This window comes from Lactuca sativa, chromosome 4 (assembly GCF_002870075.4).
Source record: "Lactuca sativa cultivar Salinas chromosome 4, Lsat_Salinas_v11, whole genome shotgun sequence".
Classification (NCBI taxonomy): Eukaryota; Viridiplantae; Streptophyta; class Magnoliopsida; order Asterales; family Asteraceae; genus Lactuca; species Lactuca sativa.
The window spans coordinates 348,508,331-348,532,909 of record NC_056626.2 but is presented as its reverse complement, the minus strand read 5'-3'; the positions used below and the strand labels follow the sequence as shown (position 1 = coordinate 348,532,909).

At 37.0% G+C, this 24,579-nt stretch overlaps 1 protein-coding gene across 1 annotated transcript; it reads right to left on the bottom strand.

Annotated features, from left to right (window-relative positions):
* Positions 1-23,652: 23,652 nt before the first annotated feature.
* LOC111881973 (phytosulfokines) lies at positions 23,653-24,231 on the bottom strand. The gene is made up of 2 exons (XM_023878349.3): positions 24,010-24,231; positions 23,653-23,928 (listed from the first exon to the last, which is right to left on the bottom strand). Exons 1-2 carry the CDS (start codon positions 24,145-24,147, stop codon positions 23,821-23,823), a joined length of 246 nt encoding a protein of 81 aa, XP_023734117.1. The 5' UTR covers positions 24,148-24,231; the 3' UTR covers positions 23,653-23,820.
* Between the last annotated feature and the right edge of the window lie 348 nt (positions 24,232-24,579).

The following is a 24,579-nucleotide window of genomic DNA, read 5'->3' as shown; positions in this document are numbered from 1 at the left end:
TTTACAATATTTAAAGGTACTTGTTTCAAAAGAAAATTACAATATGATGTTTAAAAGGAAATTAAACTAACGTCATAGCGTCCATTCTTCAAAAGCTGTAGTTTTACCTGTATTACTGAATCCTTGAGAAATACAAGTGGTTTAGAAAGAGTATGTCAGCATTTAAGCTGGTGAGTTCATAAGTATTTAGTGACAATGTTTATATGAAAAAGAATGAAAATGTTTTTTTCTTGTTAAATGTTCCAATAAAATCCTATATTTTCTACTATAGTAGATGGTAGTTTGATTGTTCCAAAACTGTAATTGCAATAGTTCTATTCATGCCTAAAATAGTAGTTTTATGTGTAAATCGTTAAGGCATTTGAAAAACCCCATAAATCAATGTGTTTTTAATACTCCATGTGAGTTTTATAACCTTACTATCTGACCAGGATGCCTATAACAACATTCTTCAAGCGTTGGAAAGTTATGACGTTTGTCACCCCAGGCCTGTCGGCCTTGTTGTAGATAACAACTTAGGTGCGGGATTGTCAATCCCGTATAGATCTATACACAAGTATCACGCTCCCCATACAAGGGATTATGGTATATAATACAGGACTTAAAATGCATACTCGAAAGTACATGAAATGTCTCACAAAATTGAGTATAAAACAAAATTACGTATGAAAATGTCCATTTGTTCTTGTATATGAGAATATCTCTTTGATGTAGTGTTTCTAGTGTGTAAATGTTCCATATTTTCTCGTAAACTATACCTATTATAGTTTTTCAACGTGTGCGTTTTGTTCGTATAGTAAACCCTAGTGTAATGCTTACTCATTATGTAAAGTATAACATGTAAAGTGACTTGACTGATCACATATACCTTATGTAAAAATGAAGCATTTGATTTGCATATATATATATATATATATATATATATATATATATATATATCTATATATATATATATATATATCATACGAGAATAATCATGTAGTAGTTTATGAATCACATATGATTACTTAGATAAAAAGTTTATACAGTGAATCGCTAAGTTATACACGATAATAACCGTGTGTTTTACTTGCATTTCCCCCCAATATTGTATAAAAATCATTTATCAAACATTTAAAAGCGTAGTTTATTGGGCTATGAACTCACCTGAATAATCGAAGAAGGCGAGATGAAAACCGAGTAGAACTTTTGACTCGAGAAAGCGGATTTTCTCGGGATTCTCGGACATCTCGGGAGCACAAGCGACCTTCGGGGCTTGAGTATGGAAACCGGGGATTCGGGATATCACGTGCACGGAAAACGAGGCGAAAACGCAAGAAAGATGAGAGGAAATGAGCATTTTCCATGGAACCCTCGCATCCCTTATATAGGGGCTGGGAACCGCCTCGGTACGCTGGGCGTACGCGTGCGTCATGCGTGACCGCATCCTTGAATGCCTCAGAGCTCGGATGGAACAGGGCATAGCCTTCCATAGGGGGCGACGTGGACGATCCGAGGCCTAGGCCACGAGTACGTTGGGCGTAAGTCGGATTGGCCCGGTGACTCCTCCTTCGGTTAATACCGAAATTTGATTTAAATTTATATTTTTATTATTTAGAAAACTTCAAAAATTCATATCTTCTTCATACGTACTCAATTTTCGACGTTATTTATATCCACACGTAGGTGAGACTACGCTCTACAACTTTCGTTTAGACTCCGTCGGCAAATTTGAAATTATTTTTATTATATATTTATTAAAAGGTCGAGGTAAGAAAAGTTCGTTAGAAATCCATAACTTGTTTATCCGATGTCTGTTTTTGCCAGACTTTTTTACTGTTGAACAACCATTGTCGAGACCTTCGATTCTCATTTAGGTCATTCCGGCCAAAATTCGCTCGATCTCGGTTTTCAAGTTTTTAGCTGTCTATCGCTATGCCGAACATGGAAAAATCATAACTTCCTTATACGAAGTCAGATTTGGACGTTCTTTTTATGTACGATCACGGTTTAATGATATTTAACATAGTAGGTAACCAAATAGAGACTTTTGTACATTTCTATTTTCAATTTTAATTTCATTATTTTCGCAAGTGGTTACAATACTTGGCTTTTTAAGTCATTACATAGAATCAAAATATCAGGTTGTCACATCATCCCCCCGTTAGAGGGAATTTCTTCCTGAAATTTAATGTAAACAAAACACTTGTGGATTAGGGAAAAAGATGTGGGTACTTGTGTTTCATCTGATCTTCGCGTTCCCAGGTGTATTCAGGTCCTCACTTTGCATTCCAGCGGACCATCACGATGGGTATGTGACTTTGTTTTGTTCTTTTAATTTCCCTATCCATGATTTCAATTGGTTCTTCTATAAAGTGGAGACTCTCGTTGATTTCGATCTCGTCTAATGGGACAACGAGGGTCTCATCGGACAAACATTTCTTCAAGTTTGACACATGAAAGGTAGGGTGTACGTTATTGAGTTCCTACGGTAGACGAAGTTTGTGGGCTACCGGGCCGATCCTTGCAAGGATCTCGAATGGTCTGATATACCTTGGGTTTAGTTTCCCTCGTTTTCCAAAACATATTAGTCCTTTCCAGGGCGAGACCTTTAATAGCACTTGGTCCCCAACCTGAAATTCCAAGGGCTTCCGTCTTTTGTCTGCATAACTCTTTTTTCTGTCTCTTGAAGCTTTTAGTCGCTCCCGAATTTGTACAATCTTCTCGGTTGTCTCTCTTATGATTTTCGGGCCAGTGAAAGTGTTCTCGGGTACTTGTCCCTTGGCTAGTTGTGTGTCACCTACTTCAGTCCAGCACAATGGTGATCTGCACTTCCGTCCGTAGAGGGCTTCAAATGGAGCAACTTTAATGTTGGATTAATAACTATTGTTGTATGAAAATTCGACTAGTGGTAAATGGGTATCCCACTCTTTACCAAAATCGATTACACAAGCTCTTAGCATATCTTCCAAGGTTTGTATGGTCCTCTCACTTTGACCGTCGGTTTGTGGATGGTAAGCAGTACTCATGACGAGCCTCGTTCCTAGAGATTTTTGTAACGATTGCCAGAACCGCGAGGTGAACCTACTATCTCTGTCGGAGATAATGGATATTGGTACACCATGCAGTCGTACGATCTCTCGGATGTAAGTTCGAGTTAGCTTCTCCATCTTATCGGTTTCCTTTATGGGTAGGAAGTGTGCGGATTTTGTTAACCTATCGAAAATTACCCAGATGGTGTCTAACCCACCTGCTGTCTTGTGTAATTTGGTTATGTCCATCGTTATCCTTTCCCACTTCCACTCAGGTATTTCGGGTTGTTGCAGCAATCCCGATGGCTTCTGGTACTCTACCTTGACCTTAGCGCAAGTCAGACACTTGCTCACATAGGTAGCGATCTCTGCTTTCATGTTCGGCCACCAAAACCATTTCTTGAGGTCCAAATACATCTTGTCCGAACCTAGATGCACGGAGTATCGGGTCTTATCAGCCTCGTTCATGACCACGTCTCTGATTCCACCAAACTTCGGTGTCCAGATCCAATCCATGAAGTAATGAACTCCGTCACCCTTGACTTCAAGATTTTTTTCCATTCCTCTTAGGGCTTCACCTGCCACGTTCTCTGTTTTCAAGGCCTCTCCCCGAGCTTCGTTGATTTGTGTGGACAGATGTGAATGGATCGTCATGGTTAAGGATTTCACTCTGCGACCTGAGTATTCTTTCCTACTAAGGGCATCAGCTACTACATTCGCTTTTCCTGGGTGATAATCTCGCATTCGTAGTCATTCAGTAGTTCAACCCATCGTCTCTGCCTCATGTTGAGTTCTATCTGGTTAAGGATGTGCTGAAGGCTCTTGTGATCGGTGAAGATCATGCATTTCGTGCCATAAAGATAGTGTCTCCAGATTTTTAGCGCGAAAACAACTGCTCCTAGTTCAAGATCGTGGGTAGTGTAGTTGACTTCGTGCGTCTTGAGTTGTCTTGAGGTGTAAGCGATGACCTTACCTTGTTGCATTAGTACGCATCCAAGACCTTGATTAGATGCATCACAGTAGACCACGAAGTCTTCTGTTCCTTCTGGCAAGGACAATATAGGTGCGCTCCACAGTGCTTGCTTCAGTGTTTGGAATGCAGCGTCTTGTCTTTCTTCCCAATTGAAAGTAACACCCTTTTTGGTCAGGGTGGTAAGTGGTTTCGCAATCTTCGAGAAGTTCTGTATAAACCTTCGGTAGCAGCCAGCAAGGCCCAAGAATTGTTGAATTTCCATTGGGGTTCTTGGAGCTGACCAGTTCTCGATTGCTTTGATTTTGGAAGGGTCCATGTGTATTTTGTCTTTGCTAACCACGTGACCTAGGAAGTCTACCTTCCAAATCCAAAATTAGCACTTGGAGAATTTTGCGTATAGCTTCTCTTTTCTTAGCATTTCCAAGTCTTGTCGGAGGTGTTAACCGTGATCCTCTTTAGTCTTCGAATAAATGAGTATGTTATCTATGAATACGATCACAAACTTGTCTAGAGACGAACGACACACCCGGTTCATTAAGTCCATGAACATCGCTGGTGCGTTGGTTAATCCAAAGGGCATCACTACAAACTCGTAGTGACCATAACGAGTTCGAAAAGCTGTTTTGGGAACATCTCCTTCCAAGACTCGTAGTTGGTGGTACCCGGATCTTAAGTTGATCTTTGAGAAATAACTCGCTCCTTGGAGTTGGTCGAACAAGTCGTCAATGCGTGGTAGTGGGTATCGGTTCTTGATAGTGAGCTTGTTAAGTTCTCGGTAGTCGATGCACATACGGAAAAATCCATCCTTCTTCTTTACGAATAAGACTGGTGCTCCCCAAGGTGAGAAGCTCGGCCTGATGAACCCTTTGATGAGTAGTTCATTTAGTTGGCTGGATAACTCCTGCATCTCTGCCGGTGCTAGATGCTACGGCGACTTAGCAACTGGTGTAGCTCCGAGGATTAAGTCGATTCTAAACTCGACTTGAAGTTCCGATGGAACTCCTGGGAGATCTTCAGGGAAGATATCGGGAAAATCGCAGACATCTGGAATGTCTTTGAGGCTCTTCGTTTCTTTTTCCCTATCTACCACGTGGGCGAAGAAGGCATAACACTCCTTACGTAGGTGTTTCTGGGCTTTGACGCAAGAGATGATTTGTAAGTTGGTATTGGGTTTGTCACCATAAATGACAAGAGTTTCACCGTTTGGCAGATTCAGGCGAACGGCCCTTTCGTGACAAAGTATATCGGCATGGTGTAGGCTTAACCAATCCATACCGATGATGACATCAAAGCTCTTTATAGTGATCGACATTAGATTAATTTTAAATGAATGTTCGTTTAGAGTTAGTGTGCAACCTATGTACATATCATTCGTGCTTTCTGTTCTACCGTTTGCCATTTCTACTGTGAATATCTTATTGAGTGTTTTAGGGTTCTGTTTTAGTATATGCTTGAATTTATGACTCACGAAACTCCTCTCCGCACCATAATCAAAGAGTATGCATGCATAAACGCTATTGAGGAGAAACGTACCCGTAACCACCGTGGGATCAGTTATTGCTTCGTTCTCCCCTATTGCCAGCACTCTTCCTAGGCCGCCAACATTCCTTGCCTTAGGGCATTCCCTCTTATAGTGTCCAGCCTCACCGCATCCATAACATGCCTGGCCTACACCGGCTCCTTGGACTTGGATGATCGGTTGTGCTGGTGCTCTACAGAAACGGGCAGTGTGCCCCTTCTTGTTGCAGTTGTTGCAGTGCATCTCCCGACAATTTCCGTTGTGATGGAAATTACATTTGCTGCACTTTGGTAGGTTCCCAGCATATGGCTTTGCTGGTGTAGTGGTAGTTTGAGCAGCAATGGGGGCACCAGCTGCATGGACTGCCACAATCTGTTGTTTCTTGGAAGGTTCCCGTGAAGGTTGACTCTTCCTTTTGTTCCAGAACCTCTTCTTGTTGTTGTTGTTGGTGTTGTCGTTGTTTTTGTTGCTTCCTCTTGGTTGTTCCGGAGTGGTAGTTGTGAAGTTTTGGCAGACCCCATGGTCTACGAGAGCTTGTGCCAACTGTTTGGCGCTATCGAAGGTGATTGGTTTGGAAGCTAGAACACTTCCTCGAATTTGGGGTGACAGTCCCCAGATGTACCTTTCGATCTTCTTGCTCTCTAGAGCAACTATTCCTGGGCAAAGGATTGCCAAATCACTGAACCTATTGGCATAGGTCGTGATATCTGAGCCTACCATGGTAAGGCCCCAAAGTTCCTGTTCAAGCTTTTTCAATTCGCCCCAAGGACAGTACTCCTGCAGTAAGATTTGTTTTAGGTTCTCCCAGCCCATAGAGTTGGCCACTGCTAGCGTTAGTGACTTGACATGACCATTCCACCATGTCAGAGCTCTCTCAGAGAAAGTACAGGCAGCGAACTTCACTTTGTTCCCTTCCGAACAAGAACAACTCTCGAAAACTGCTTCAGTTTTCTCTATCCACTGTGATAGAGCCATTATCCCTCCAGTCCCACTAAAAGTAATGGGTTTGCTATTCATGAAATCCTTGTACGTACAATCCCCTGAACGACCTGGGCGTTGGCCATTCGTAGAACTATTCACTCCCCCACCAGAACCATTGTTACTCATTTGGGCCATTGCCGCTGTTACTGCAGCCGTTATAGCAGCTATCAAAGCGGCATTTTCCATTGTTGGAGGCGGTGGTGGTGGAGGTATCGTTCCCGGCCTGGGTCTTAGGTTTGGACGAGGAGGCATCGCGCTGCCAAGAAATAAAAATAAAAGATTATAAGTTTTGGTGGTTGAGAGTTGAATGATAATGAGTTAACTATCTTTAATAGTTCGAGAATTTGGTTTGACCAACACAGGGTTTCGAGTTTGATTTACCAATGGAGTTTGAATAACAATAAACAAACTTATGAACTCGAATGAAATGCATAGAATTAACACACAAAAGAGGTATGTCCTATATATATTAAACATATGGTTGTGTTACATCCGAATTTAGAAAATTGTGACCTTTCTAAAGGTCACCGATTACAAGAAGTTAAAGAGGGTAAGACTTTTATCCGATGGTCCTATTCTATATCAAAATTTTGGGATTCGGCAAGCACTACTTGCGACGTAGGTTGAGCTTGGAGCTTGACTCTACATCCGATTGCTTTGCTTCCATAAGACGCCTATCGAAGGCGGCATGTTGTTCCCTCATCTCGGAGAGGGCTGCAATCATTTGTGCTTGGAATGCGTCGTTTGGAGTTGGGCATTATCATGTGCTTTGTCCAGCCTACGGATGTCGGAAGTGTGAACCTGTACTTCCACGTTGACCTCACGAATCCGGCTAGCTTGAACCCCGAATTGATAGGACTGGTTGGCTAGCTTGCCCACCATGACTGGAAGTGCTCGATCGGAAAAACCTCTGCAGCGGACATCGTAGAAGTCTCGACACATGCTGTAGGGAGGACGTATCGCTTGTTACTAGCTCCAATAGTGGAGGTGACTTCCCCAAACGGGAGTCGCTCCCTGGAAGTTCCTCCTAATAGCGGGAGGTTGAGCGGTTGGAGGGTCGACTACTTATGGTTCTGAGTCTGTCCCAAAGTCATCCCCTCCCTCCAACTCGATGGGTTCTTCATCCTTTTCGGGATCTTCTTCGATCCATCCCCCTTTACCTTGGTTGGGGTAGTAGGGGTCGCCGGAGTGATGAAATCCAGCCATTGAGTCTATACATGAATACGGTTATAGGAATTGAATAAATTATGAAACATGTAAAACTAAACATGTCGATTAAACTATTTCATGTACCAAATACTCCTATAGTATTTAAATTTATATGTTTGATACTGGTGTTTATTTTTGGTAAGTTTTGACTTGTTGCTCACTACGACCCTTCCTCGACATATGTTAGTCTAATCTCGGATAAATATAGTTGATCAGGCTATATTCGTCCCAAATTCGATTACATATATTGAGAGCTAATCGTAGTGTCCAACTCGTATCAATACTTCTTGTATAGTTCTAACCATGAAGATATATCGTTGTAAGCATGTATTTGTATTTTTACGACCCAAATAATCTAAATTAAATGAAACGAGGCCTTAGGTGTAAAAACGTTTTGTCAGAGAGTTTTAGTCCCTTATGCATTTATAGTTTGTATATCTTATGTGGTTCAATATACTTAGTTCACTATAAACAATGCTCTGATACCAATCTGTCACACCCCCAAACCAGAACGGCGGAATCGTTCGAGGGCGGATGACTTCATGTAGTATCGTAATAATTGAATACATAGTAAAGAAAGCAATACAACCATCACATATATAATTTAAAAGTTTACATTTATTAAAGGTACTTGTTTCAAAAGAAAATTACAATATGATGTTTAAAAGGAAATTAAACTAACGTCATAGCGTCCATTCTTCAAAAGCTGTAGTTTTACCTGTATTACTGAATCCTTGAGAAATACATGTGGTTTAGAAAGAGTATGTCAGCATTTAAGCTGGTGAGTTCATAAGTATTTAGTGACAATGTTTATATGAAAAAGAATGAAAATGGTTTTTTCTTGTTAAATGTTCCAATAAAATCCTATATTTTCTACTATAGTAGATGGGAGTTTGATTGTTCCAAAACTGTAATTGCAATAGTGCTATTCATGCCTAAAATAGTAGTTTTATGTGTAAATCGTTAAGGCTTTTTAAAACCCCATAAATCAATGTGTTTTTAATACTCCATGTGAGTTTTATAACCCTACTATTTGACCAGAATGCCTATACCAACGTTCTTCAAGCGTTGGAAAGTTATGACGTTTGTCACCCCAGGCCTGCCGGCCTAGTTGTAGCTAACAACTTAGGTGCGGGATTGTAATTCCCGTATAAATCTATACACAAGTATCACGCTCCCCAAACAAGGGATTATGGTATATAATACAAGACTTAAAATTCATACTCGAAAGTACGTGAAATGTCTCACAAAATTTAGTATAAAACAGAATTACGTATGAAAATGTCCATTTGTTCTTGTATATGAGAATATCTCTTTGATGTAGTGTTTCTAGTGTGTAAATGTTCCTGATTTTCTCGTAAACTATACCTATTATAGTTTTTCAAAGTGTTTGTTTCGTTCGTATAGTAAACCCTAGTGTAATGCTTACTTATTATGTAAAAGTATAACACGTAAAGTGACTTGACTGATCACATATACCTAATGTAAAAATGGAGCATTTGATTTGCACACACACACACACACACATATATATATATATATATATATATATATATATATATATCATACGAGAATACTCATGTAGTAGTTTATGAATCACATATGATTACTTAGATAAAAAGTTTATACAATGAATCGTTAAGTTATACACGATAATAACCGCGTGTTTTACTTGCATTTCCCCCCTCCCCCCAATATTGTATAAAAAGCATTTATCAAACATTTAAAAGCGTAGTTTATAGGGGTATGAACTCACCTGAATAATCGAAGAAGGCGAGATGAAAACCGAGTAGAACTTTTGACTCGAGAAAGCGGATTTTCTCGGGATTCTCGGAAATCTCGGGAGCACAAGCGACCTTCGGGGCTTGAGTATGGAAACCGGGGCTTCGGGATATCACGTGCATGGAAAACGAGGCAAAAACGCAAGAAATATGAGAGGAAATGAGCATTTTCCCCGGAACCCTCGCATCCATTTTATAGGGGTTGGGAACCGCCTCGGAACGTTAGGCGTACGCGTGCGTCATGCGTGACCGCATCCTCGACTGCCTCGGAGCTCGGATGGGATGGGGCATAGCCTCGCACAGGGGGCGACGTGGACGATCCGAGGCCTAGGCCTCGAGTACACTGGGCGTAACTCGGATTGGCCCGGTGACTCCTCCTTCGGATAATACCGAAATTTGATTTAAATTTATATTTTTATTATTTAGAAAACTTCAAAAATTCATATCTTATTCATACGAACTCCATTTTGGACGTTCTTTATATCCACGCGTAGGTAAGACTACGCTCTACAACTTTCGTTTAGACTTCGTCGGCAATTTTTGAAATTATTTTTATTATTTATTTATTAAAAAGGTCGAGGTAAGAAAAGTTTGTTAGAAATCCATAACTTCTTTATACGATTTCTGTTTTTGCCAAACTTTTTACTGTTGAACAACCATTGTCGAGACCTTCGATTCTCATTTAGGTCATTTCGGTGAAAATTCTCTCGATCTCGGTTTCGAGTTTTTAGCTGTCTATCGCTATGCCGAACTTGGAAAAATCATAACTTCCTTATACGAAGTCAGATTTGGACGTTCTTTTTATGTACGATCACGGTTTAATGATATCTAACATAGTAGGTAACCAAATAGAGACTTTTGTACATTTCTATTTTCAAAGTTAATTTCATTATTTTCACAAGTGGTTACAATACTTGGCTTTTTAAGTCATTACATAGAATCGAAATATCGGGTTGTCACAGTTTTCATATATCAAGTGAAGGTGATATGTTTATTAGTGACAATACAGTGATAAATTTGGACGAACCTAACAGCTACAAGGAAGCCATGGCAGGCTCGGAGTCTGCGAAATGGAAAGAGGCTATGGACAGTGAGATTCAGTCCATGTATGATAACCAAGTTTGGAATTTGGTTGACAATGTGCCAGGTCGTAAGACGGTCGGGTACAAGTGGATCTTCAAGAAGAAGACAAGCATGGACGGGAAAGTGTAAACTTATAAGGCGCGATTGGTTGCGAAGGGCTTTACTCAAACTCCCAGAGTTGACTATGATGAGACATTCTCACCAGTTGCAAAGATAAAGTCTATTAGGGTGATGCTAGCCATAGCTGCGTTTCATGATTATGAAATATGGCAGATAGACATCAAAACCGCTTTCCTGAATGGGAAGTTGGCTGAGGATGTATTCATGAGTCAGCCAGAGGGTTTTGTCGACGCGAAGCATCCTAATAGAGTGTGTAAGCTTGAGAAATCCATTTTGGGATTGAAACAAGCATCTCGCAGATGGAATCTTTTGTTTCGACGTGAAACTCAAAGAGTTGGGCTTCCTGCGAAGTGAGTATGAGTCATGTGTATATGTCAAAGCCAATGGGAGTATAGTTAGCTTCCTCGTATTGTATGTCGATGACATACAGCTCATAGAAAACGACATCTCGACCCTACAGGAAGTCAAGTCCTGGCTTGGGAAGTGTTTAACTATGAAGGACCTCGGAGAGGCTGCTTATATTCTGTGAATAAGGATAGTGAGAAACATGAGTAAAAGACTAATAGGACTTGGTCAGAATACTTACTTGGATAAGGTACTTAAACGTTTTAGTATGGAGAATTCCAAGAAAGGGGAGTAACGATCCAAAGTAATGCCAATTTGAGTAAGACTCAAAGCCTGAGTACCGAAGTCGAGATAGCAGAGATGAGCCGAGTACCATACGCTTCCGCAGTTGGCTCGATAATATATGTTATGACTTGTACTCACCTTGTTATGGCCTTCGCTTTGAGCATGGTCAACAGATATCAAGGGAACCCTGGCAGAGCACATTAGACCGTAGTCAAGAATATTCTTAAGTACCTTTGGAAGACCAAGGAATGGTTTCTAGTCCTCGGTGGGAGTGATGACTTAAGGGTACGAGGGTATAGTGATGCCAGTTTTCAGACCGACCGGGACAACTACCGTTCTCAGTCGGGCTGGGTCTTTACCCTAAATGAGGAGCAGTGACTAGGAAAAGTTCCAAGCAGCAGATCGTAGCTGATTCAACATGCGAATCAGAGTACATAGCAGCGAGCGAAGCGTCAAAGGAGGCAATATGGTTGAAGAACTTCATCGGAGACCTTAGAGTTGTGCCATCCATAAAGGAGCCTATGCACATTTTTTATGATAATGAAGGAGCGGTTGCCTTGACCAAGGAACCGAGGGATCCTGGCAGATCTCGACATATCAACATGAAATATCATTTTATTCGATATTGGGTGGAAGAGGGACTCCTCATAGTGAAGAGGCTATCGTCGGAGGATAACCCAGCAGATCCCCTTACGAAGGGAGTGAGTAGGGTTAAGCACTTGCAACGTGCTAGGAGCATTAGGCTGAAGGACGATATTAGTTTAGATTAGATAGATTCGAAATGTATAATAGATAAATATAATTGACATTTGATGATTAAATAAAGGAGTATTATTTATAAGTAAAGTTACTATCTTATGTTGATTGTTTACCTGTTGTTTCACTATGCATCTTTTGACTTCCTGAATAATAAGATTATTCGAACGTTCCACAGTCGCTGATACTTTGGGAGTAGGTATGAAAGAATATTGTCGTGAATTGGTTTGTAGATTATCTAAAGTGTATTAGACATAGCAAAAGTTTGATGCAACTTTCATGAGTGCTTATGAATAAGATTTGAGCATTGAATTAGACTCGTGCTTGCTGGCATCACTTCATGGAATTTATCTCGAGTGATCGCAAGTAGATAATATCATATGGTCTTAAAACCTAGATATATGATTTATTGTTTGCAAGTTGGTTGTGCATTAATAATGCATAAAGACATCAGTAACATGATGTTATAAAACACATTGTTGTGCATGATTTGATGAGTGAATGGTAAATGCATATAAGTCGAAGTTTATTTGTTCCTTTTATCCTAAGAGGGTAAAAGCGATATCTGACCCCTCGATGATTTGGTTTGACTTATATTCCGGGCCCGGTCAGAGCTGAATTGATGTGTTCAATAAAGTTCTATATGAGACAAATCAGAGATCGAGAAACAAACTGTTGCACAATAAGTATGACTATGTTCCATGTAATTGTCCGCACGATATCTAGAACGGAGGACTATACGATCCCTTATCTAAAGGACAGGCGACTGATAAGATCAGAGTTCGACAGCATCTTTGCAAGCTATGATTGCTAATTGGATAGTACTTGCATTTATAGTTACTAGAGTTATCCAAGTGGGAGACTGTTGGATTAATGTCTAAGCCCGTAACTACATTTGATAAGTACTTGACCCGATTGTGCATGGTCCTTTTGGGTTGCCTTCACCACAAACAACTTGACATGATAATTTATGGAGAGAGAGAGGTTATTATGGTTTATTAAAATATGAATAATATATTAAAGGAGAAATCATATAGTTTAATTTATATTAGTCAAGAATTAATTAAGAATTAATTTTGTGGCTAAAAGAGATTAACTAATTAAAGGGGAGTGGAACTGTAAATTGTGTGATAGTTGATTTTGGGCTGAGAATCCTTATGGATTAGGGCATGGAAGGAATTAAGGTGAATTCCATCTTAAATTCGTCCAAGGAGGCCTTATTCCAGAAGGTTCTCCAGTTGCTTAGGGCCTAAGTCATTAAATTAGGGTTTTGACTGAAACCCTAGAAGCTCAAGTATATAAGGACCCTAGGGCTAGCAAAATCGGCCACTTGATCCCTTGGAAGCTTGGAGCCGAATTTTGCCTCTCATCCTCTCCCCTAAATATCATCCTCTTGCTTGTGGTGTTTGTAAGCCATTAGAGGTATTACACTTGTGACACTAAGCTTCTTGAAGATCAAAAGATTCTTGCAACTATTGAAAGGTATCATCTAAACTTGTTATATTGTAGATCTCATTTTTGACAGTATGCTAGATTAGGGTTTCAAGTCTTGGATGAATTGCATGTACAATAGATAAACTTAGATCCAAACATTTAGGGTTTTGTATGAGCACATAGGATTGTTCTTTTGTATAAAACTCATCAATTTGTACAATTTATCCCAAATTATCCTCCATCATGGATATATACCACATAAAATATTAGTTAACAATTAAATTTCTAAAAAATATTAGTACCAATAAGTAATTATAATCAATAATTATAAAATAAACGACATTATACATGTTGAATTCTGTCACACCCCCGAACCAGACGGCGAAAACGTCCAAGGGCTCGCGTGACTTAAATTGAATATCATCGCCATGAATATACATGAAACATAATATAAACATCACCATGCATTAATACATTACAACTGACATTGTTCACATCAAGTACATTGTTTAAATATTAGATTTCCATAACATAAATTGTTTGAAATTTTCAAAACATGACATCCTAACATACTTGGTATTACTCTTCAGTTTACTTGTTACCTGAGAATACAAGTTATTTTGAAAAAAAAGTCAACATATGGAATGTTGGTGAGTTCATAAGCAGGGTTGTTATAAAAATGTTTTGTGCAGTTTGTAAAACCAGAAAATCTGATATTTTCTGAAAAGACAACTGTTTATACTAAAGTGTGAAGATCCATAGGTCTATGCATGAATGATTTCAAAACGTGTATAAATGAGAAGTTTTGCATTATACTTATTGAAAATACAAGTGAATGGTGTTGATTTTCCTCGAAAAACCCGATGTTTTCCAATAACATAATATAATCGATTCGAATTGTTATACCATCACAATGAATGATTTTTGAATTCCCTTGATTTCTTAGATAGTATTGGATTTATTATGTGAGTCATTTTAACCATGCATGATAATGACTAGTTCGTCTGTCTTGGCATTCTAGCGAACGTCGTAATTGATCTTAAGATTTTGTCACCCTAGACTGGCCGAGTCTAACTGTAGCGAACAGATGAGGTGTGGGGGAGTCACCCCCGTATAGATCTATACACAAACTCTCGCTCTCCCTCCAGGAGACTTTGATTATAACTACAGACTACGACCGAAACTCAATGGTGTCGCCCGTTATTACTCACTTAATCCAAATGAATTTGATTACTCTTGATTAACGACCTGATTTTTGTTTACTTGAATAGAAGGTAAGCCTAACAGACGAGGACAAGAGGACCACGAGGTCCTACTAATCGCGTATGTTATCAAAGACTGTCGAGTATACGAAGGGCGCATTGGCCAATTTCGTATATGATTTATTTGGACCTTACTAGCAATGCTAATTGGTCGCTGAGGCCCAATAGCGTGTGAAAGCCATTGAGGGTCCCTTAAGCATGTAATTGGGTCATAGGAGGCTATAACATTTATTATTATCGTTAGGCCCAAAAGTCATGTTAATGGGTCACAAAGGCCCAATAAGCATGATCAGAAACTTTCCAGCCCAAAAATTTGAATATTTACTTGTTTTAGGTATAGTATAATTGTCGGAAAGTTTGATTGATCAATTGTTAAATTCGCAATGGCATGAAGCTTGTCGATTGTTTATAACATTATTTGAAAATATATGTATATTCTTCATTCTAATTTCATAGGTTATAACTTGGTATTTTGACCCAAATATCTTGGTAATAAAATAATTGACTAAAAAATATTGGTTTGACCTATTCAGCCCTTCTTTAATAAAAATGACAATCTTAGTCCCTTTTTATAAAAAAAATGACATTTTAGGCCCTTAAACTATTTTCTTGACATCTTTGGCCCATAGACTTATTTAAATAATGTTTTTAGCCCAAATAATTTTCTCTTTGGCAGTTTCAACCCCTTTTGGAAAGGATATTCACTTAAAGTCCAAACTTTTCGCAAATTTTAAAATTTTGACCCAAAATCCAAAAACTTTGCATTTTTGATCCTCTTTGGAAAAAAAATCATATTAACCCCTGAAATAGTTTTTTTTACCCTTTTTACCCCCTGTTTTGAGAAATTTACCATTTCAATCCCATGAAAACCATATTTTTGCAATTTTTGGGCCTATGGGCCGAAAAGCCCAAAATTAGCCCATTAGGCTACAAATTACATTTCTAGTCCTTTGAAGAGTATGATATTCATAAAAACATTTATTTTTACTGTTTTGACTCTTTTGGTCGTTTAGAAAACCGTGAATGACAACTTTTAACCAAACTTTTGTTTATTTGACAAATATAGCCCAAAAATGAGTTTTATGTTGCAATATGTTTATTTTAACCTTAGAGGGTAATTTTTCTTGACTTGTTTAGTGTAATATATCTTAGATCATGTTTATCTTCCTCCTTGAGCCATAGATCTCGAGATTTCTTTCCTTTTTGTTACATATTTACCACATAAACACATGAAATCACACATAACATACACATACACATAGATCTACACATTTTACTTGTATTCTCCCTCATAAAACTTGTGAAAACTAAAAATAGAGGGGTATGAACTCACCTTTGCTTTTTGGTCACGGTTTTGAAGAAGAAATGGAAGAGTTTGATGTTGTTTTTGGTTCTAGCAAGCTCCTTGAGTGGATTTCGAACTTGGATGGGTTCTAGGGAGCATGATCACGAACTTAGGGTGGTAAGAAGGATGAATAAGTTCAAAAGAAAGTATGCTACTTAGATTTGTAAGATCTTACCACTAGAGTGCAACTTGAAGTGATTTTTTGTTGAAACCTCCTTGAAATGCTTCTATGTCTCGAAATTTCTTGATGAAAGAGGAGAGGTGTTCTTGAATGTATACTTAGAAAGATTTTTGTGTTATGTATGTGTGTGCCTCTTGTCTTTTTGGCCGAGAGGTGATAAGAAGAGGGAAGAAGAGAGAGAATGAAGCTTGAAATGATGGTGTATGGGAACATGAGAGTTCATGGGTGTATGTTGTGTATTAGGCATGTAGGACTAATGGTTATTAGTGAGGTGACACCTCACTGATTACTCTTATCACAATTCTTTTTTTTTTGTTGGGCTGAGTTGGGCTTAATAAAAGAATCATGAATTAATTCGGCCCACTTCTAGCCTTGGTTCGAATTCATGAGGTTCCTAGAAAGGTATTCGTCCCATTGGGCTCCTTTGGATGGTTCACGGCCCATTTAGCATAATGGAATAGGTTTGTGGCCCATTAAAGCTAATTAGGTTAGTTATGGCCCAATAAGGTTAATTAAGCTAGTTATTCCATTTTAGGCCCAATATGGCCCAAAATGTCAAATCTTATGATGGTGGGTTGGATTAGAGCCCATTTAAGAGTTCTAAGCCCAAAATAGTCAAATTGGAAGTTTATTGGCCCATTAGGCCTAATAAGGAAATCATAGTCCATGTTGGACTTAAACCGAGATTTCTAGGGTTTTCAACCTTTTGTTGACTATTTGAGTGTTTGTATAGAGTGTTTGATGGAATTTTGTTGTCATTGAATAAGCATCATACACGCTTTCAAGTTTTAGTTACAACGTTATCCTTGTTAATTGTTTACAACACATTAGAATTCCTAGTTGTGACAAATTCATCAAGGTTGGATAGCAAATCGAAATACTCTTCTGTAACAGGCTTTTTAGCTAACCGCTAATTGAAACCATTCTCTAACAGGTAAAGAAGACATACACAGACTGCTTCGTCGTCCGGTAACTCACTAAGTGAATGTTTAAACACATCCGTATCATGGTGTAATTTGACCGATGTAACGCTCGTGTTTCTGGGCTTTCCATTTTTAGCAATGTAATAGTCTAGGTTAACCTTTGTAACCCCAATTTGAAATAATAAAAATGTATTATTTGTGAATTTGTGAATTAGTGAGTTAAGTGTTTATTTGCTTAATTATGTGATATAATTAAATTAAGAATAAAATAAGCGTCAAAATTTAAGTGTGAGATAAGCCCGATATCTTTGCATAAAGTTGTAGTGGTTGAAACAAGGATTCCGGAGATATAAAGAATGCCAAAATCCGAGTTATAACGAAGAAGTTATGACCTGTCGAAGTTTCGCGACAGAACCGGCACGACGTCGAGTGACGTAAAAATATGAATTTAAGATAGAGCGATATTTAGCCTTAGCGATCTAAACGAAAGTCGTAGATTTCGTTAAACCGAGAACATGCATAAAAGGAACGCCCAAATCTGACTTCGTATGAGGAAGTTATGATTTTTCTAAGTTTCGCCGTGGCAGTATGCAGCCCGAATACTCGATTTGAGATCGAGCAGCTTTTAGCCTAAACAATCTAAATGAGAATCGAAGATCTCGTTGTTAGTAGCGAAACGATGAAAAGTTAGGCGAGAACGGACGTCAGACGAAGAAGTTATGAATTTATAACGAAGTTTTTCTGTCCCGGCCTTCTAAAACTAAATAATAAAAATAAAAGTCAAAATTAGCCGACGGGGTCTAAATGAAAGTTGTAGAGTATGGTCTGACCTTCGCGTGGATATAAAGAACGTCGAAAACGGAGCTCGTATGCGAAAGTTACGCAATTTAGAAGTTCGACGAGTCAATTACGCCCCGCGTAATTTGAGTACGCCCCGCGTACTCAGGCGGATACAAGTTGCCTAACCAATACTCGAGTGCCACAGATCGACGCATGCAGTGACATCAAAGTACGCCCCGCGTAACCGAGTACGCCCCGCGTACTGAGTACGCCCTGCGTAATTTGAGATTACGCCCCGCGTAATCCCAGACCCTCAGCCTATAAATAGAACTCGAAATCAGCCATTTTCTCTTGTTCAAACTCTTCCCTCTCTCTAAGTTTTGCCTCGATTTGCGTGCCAATCACATCCCGAAGCCCCGGTATCATTCCCGAGCCCCGAAGCAAGATCCGAATCCCCGAGGATCCCGAAGAGCGTTATTCTTGAGCCAAAGCTCTGCCCGCGAGGAGTTCGATTTTGGTGAAGATCTTCCAGATCTATCGAAGTATACTATTTCTATAAGCCGTAGTGCTGTCGGATCATCTTCTGATCAAGTGAGTGTATAGTCCCTTTTCAATACGCGATATTATACAAGTAATTTTTAAACGTATTTAAGAATACGGGATGTGAATGTGTAGTTATTTTCTTTCCAACGCAATATTATGAAGTATTTAATATAAAATACGTGCTACGTGTATATATTTTGTGGTTATATGTGTGAATGTATATTCATTCTCTTCTATCTCATAGATCTGATATATTCTCTAGGAAATACGTGTTATGTGTGTATGCCTCATCTGTTATGTGGAATATGTATTGATTAAAGCATGCTATACAGGTTTTTAAACAATGTATAAAAATGTATATTTTTATCTACTAATATGTTGGGTAGAACATGGGTAGATAATTGGTGTGAAATAAACAAATGAGAGGCCTCGGTGTTATTGGTGTTATTCTAGTCATTCAGCAGAGTATGGATGACGACCACAGACTATTCTAGACTGTCCTGTGGAACACTAGCAGGCTCATTACCTGTAGGTGTTGTGAACGACGTGTTCACCGGTGTACTCTATCCCCCACATGGTTGCCTTTAGGACACTTATTGTTGAGGAAGCCCCTCTGCAGTAATGTCCGTCCCAATGAAAATCCTGAATTAGGTTCCTTATAATAGAAGTTATTTTACGGACGTAAAAGTGAGGATAACGGGAATGGGTAATCGGGTTTATTGTGGATTGTTGAAATTAAATATAATTATTGTTGGTTGAAAACCCTATATGCTCACCAGGCTCCCAAGCCTGACCCACTTAGTTGATTTGTATTACAGGAAGTGGCGCAAGAGCTTAAGATGGGCGAATCATCAAGTTGTTTTGTTTACAAGTCTGTATATGTATATATTTGTTGAACGACTTGTGATGTTATCGTTTATGCTTTATGATCTATATCGGAACATGACATCCCGACTTTTGATTATGAAATGAAATCATATTTCTATATGAAATGTTTTGATAAATATCTATTTTATCATGTTTTGTTTTTGGGAACAAATTCCGCATCTCTTTTAAAATCAAACGGATTTACTCTGAAAATGTTTAAAAAGCATAAATGAAATCGGTCTTTTCTGGCCGAGATTTTGGGGATGTCACAACTGATGCATTCGTTGGGACCATAGGAAAGGCACGGGAACAGAAGGCAGCGTCGGATGCAGAAGCTAGAAAATAGTCACGAAACTAGAAGTCGGTGATGAGACATAATTATTTCTTCCCGAATGATAGCTCGTAACCCCTAATCTCAAAAACTATTTCCATTACGTACTTGGCTTCGGGGGTCGGTGACAACTTCGTGGCAAAAGATGTAATGTAGAAGCAAAGGATTCCCATCAACATTAGGAATGTCTAACCACCTCCCGAAACATGTATTCCAAAACATAGTTTCACATTTGGATCTTTTGAATGTCGCAAGAATTTCCATGCCGATTTTGGGTTTACATGAGAGTGTAATTGATGCATCAAAAACCATGTCGTGTTGCACAAATAGAAAAGTTGTTACCACTTCATCCTAAAATGGAAATGACCAATATTTCAGACTAGTTTCAGACATGTTCTTCATGTTCCGGACGAGTTCATCATGTTCCAGAATAGTTCTTAGCGTTTCAGGGGCTTCAAGAATGACATTTTAAGATCCGGAACACGACATTTCAATGTAAGTCAACAATATCTAAACATCTAAACTACATTTTTCAGTTGACCCTACAACAATGACAACTTTTATTTAAACTCCAGAACGTTTTCGGTTCATTTCGGAGGTAGTCTATGAATTCCGGAACAGTAAGTAACAATAGAAAAATAGGAACCTTAAACATGCAAATAGAAAACGAAGAACATACATGTAAAATAACGAGGTCGTAGTGCTCGTCTTCCATGTTAGAGATGTGTCGATGCATCGGAATCGAGTCGGAACCTCGGAATCGGAATACGCATTTCCAAAATGATATAACCGCCTCAAATTATATTTCGAATTTTGAAATTCAAAATCCCAATTCGGAACATATAATGTTGATCCGGAATAGACATTCTGCATCCAATGAAATAGGCCAGACCACCTGAAAAATAATCCAGAATTCGTTCTGAAATGACCAATTCCATAATATATGGTTATTTTGCAAAAAAAAAAAAAACCTTGTATTTTTAGAACAAAAAATGGTTAGAATACTCAATTTTCCTATTTTTGTTATAAAAATAAAATCTTACATGATATAGATAACGTAACTCCTAATAGAGACATCCAATATGAATTAACAATGGTCTACGCAGTGTCTATATAACACCAAAAATCTTTTATAATAAATGAATGTTTTTTTTGCCACATGTCAATCTCTAATGAGTTTTGATACTTGTCGTTTTATGATATTTTTTAAATAAATAATATCAACACGTCAATTTATGGTTTTTATTTTCAATTTTTATAATTAAAAAGCCACATAATCTTATATTTATATATGTAAAATATCAAATGTAATAAATATTATAATAAATTGTAATTAATAAGTTTTTTTATTCTTTATTTTAAAATTTTATTTTAAAAATACTTATTATTAAATTTTAATATTTTTTTTAATCAATCTGTATAATTGTAGTGATATGACACACATAAGCTCACAAACCTGATCAAAATAAAAAGTTTTTCCTATACCTTAATTGGATGATTGGAATGCGAGGTAAGAGGTTTGAACAACACAATATATCAAAATTGTGTTTATATTTTACAAGTCACGTATTCATTTACTTTTGTGAAAACAATTAGTTCTCCAAAATGAAACGAGACATTACATGATTCTATAAAACAAACGGTAGAAAAGAAAACATATATGTAATTATAAGTTATTGTTCTCAATAGTCAATGTGAACTATAAGAGCTTGAGATACTCTAAAGCTGTAGTCTTTTGAATTGGTCAAAGACGATCAATCAGATAATTTAGAAGTGCAACTTGATAGCATACAACATGACAAATTAGAAAACGTATAAAATGAATTCCATATTGCATCATATTTTTATTTTATAAATCACGCATTTATTTATTACAATGTCCTAAAAATACAACTGCCATGTGTATGACTTCATAAAGACATGAAATCTGGATTCTTTTATTTGCCGTCTATATAAACTTTGATATAATAACTTGAACAATAAGACGCTTAAAAATTGAATTATATTTGTGACATGGTGAGATTGACTAAGCCCGATGGAAACAACAATTATAGTGTTTGTTTTTGTCTAAGCAACCAACTATTCTTTGATTGGGATGTTTTCGATAGTATTAGTTTGTCAGATGCAGAAAAATGTTATAAAAACTAACTTCTTATGAGATAATTGATGTTGGACATTACCCCACTAACGAATGTACATAGACAAAAAGTGTTCAAGAAATTCCACGGAAGAATTTTATTAGTTTTCAATATGAATAAAGAAAACTAACAAAATCCTTTTAAAAAGAAGTGCTAAATTTGATCGGTATTACCAAATTTAAGAAGCTTACAATTGGCATTAAATTCCTTTAATTAAGATTCTAAATAAACTTAAAAAAATAGAAATCATGGAATTCCAATATTCCGATATTAAAACAGAATCCTCATTAATAAATGAAGGTTTTTTTTGTCAGATGTCCTCTTCTCTTTCATTTGGATACATGATATTTTCTAGAATTTTTTATTTTCCACTTGTCATTTTATTAAATTAAAATTTCACATTTAATATGTAAGGTAATATATATGTAAGGTATTTATTAAAAAGAGTTTATATATGTAATGTATTCAATACATTAAAAATCTCATTAATTTTAATAATTCAAAATTTGTCTCATTTTTCTTATAAATTTAAACTCTCAAGTTGTTAAAATTTCAATTTTTTTTAAAAATAAACCAATGTAATACATGATTCTCACACCTAATATTATAATAAACCGAAAGTAAGAAAACTGTAAATTGAGTGACTAAATGTTGAATTTTGGATAAAAAGGGGAGCTAGAATTTGGTTCGTATAAAGCGGCGTCCAAACTTTAATTTAAACATGTTTAAATTTGAGTTTTCTTTTGTTTCTGCATCAAAAATCACGTTTATTTTCCGTAACACTAAGAAACATATTCTTTTGATGATCGAATAGTGAGTCAAAATTGCTTATATTAATAGTTTTGATGGTATTTAGTATGTTTTGATCATGGTAGTATTTGAAAGGATTATTCTTCATAATATGAGTCTAAATAATCATCTACGCAAATAAATAAATATATCAAACTTGGTAAAAACCTTCGTAAATATGAACTTCATAACCATGGTTATGTACAACGATTACTTATATCATTTTAAATAACATGACGTGACTATTTTTTATTAATAAGTTTCAGTTGTATACTTCATTCGATACATAAATATACATCATACATGATTAATTTTATAATACTAAGTTAACATATAATTTAAATACTCAATTTGATTATATAATTTATATTACAAGTACTATTTAATGAAAAAAAAAAAAAAAAAAAACTTATAAGTTAGAGTGAATGTTATTAAATGTTATAAGTATTATTATTTTTCCTTTTTTGTTAAACATAATAATTTTACATTGTATTATTTAGAGCCGAGCGGATGATTGGAAAAACCGTGGGACAACAGTGTCTTTGTTGTTTATAATGTGTAGTCATGACTCACGGGTGGACCCTTATATTTAATCTTTATTATATATTTTCTGTTTCCTAGTTTTTGTTGATATTGTTTTGCAATTTTTTTTTGATTGAAAGTTTTACATTTACAATTTTAAATCATACCAAAAAAATAGAAATAATAATATGCTGTTTGTATTTTCACTTTTCATGATGTAAAAAAACGGTTTAGAATTTGTTTATGTACAATTTAATATATTCGCATCTTAAATTTTTTTTCTAAATAAATAATATTATGACTTGCGACTATTGTTTAATAATGTAATCTAGAAGACGTTTGACACGACTAGTTGATTTGCATACGACCATATTCAACACAAAGAATAATTATAAGGGTCAATGGTTCAATAGTATCGATACTGCTAAAAGAGTCTAAAAATCTTTAACACATCTACGAACTATGTTCATAGTCTTGAAATTTAAAATGGAATTTAAATTGAAACACTCGTCGACTCATATAGTATCCATTTTAATGTACACAAACTACATGCTATTCAAGGGTGTCTAAGTAAACTAAACACCACAAAAGGTATAACAAAGTTAACGATATAAAAACCGTGACATACATAATCGACTCTCTCTAAGGGTTTTTATCTTGAGTATAGATATAGTCAAGATGAGCATCAAGCATCCTTCTCATCAAGCATGCTTCTTTTTCAACTCCTTCACAACTTTCTTCATCAACTCCCTACAAGAAAACAAACTTCTTAAATAACATACTAACAATATGAAGTCATGTAGATAAAAGAGAGTTCAAGAGGTGTCCTACCTTGTTTTGAGTGTTTGTGGCGACTGTAGTGGTGGAGGTGGTGACATGAGGTAGAGCAGGCAACGAACGTGCCTCAGATGACATCGTAAAGAAGAGAACAAGGAGGAGAGTAAAGAAGAGGATGTTGGCTCTAGACATGGTTCTTGAGTTGGAGTGAGAGATATACAACAAGATAAAATGAAGATGGTGATTTATAGATGACAAAAAAAATGAGGTGTGAATATGGTGACTTTCAAAGGGGACTTTAGTGTTCACACATAAATAAATAAATAACCAAATAAACATATACGTATATATCAAAAGCTTACCATATTAATGTTGCATGAATCTAGAATGAATTGAATAAAATAATTTAATATCAAGGAACATGGTCAAATAAATATTTTATTTGGTGAAAGCATATAGTACTTATCTTAATATTGACATGAATTGACATAGCCATATTTATGTTAATTAATAGTGTTTTTAAGACTAAGAGGCCCACGCGTGAAGGTAGAGAATGTTGATACGACTTCTAACTTCTACCACTTGATCGATTGGTGATCACCAAACCTTCCCTTACGCACACGT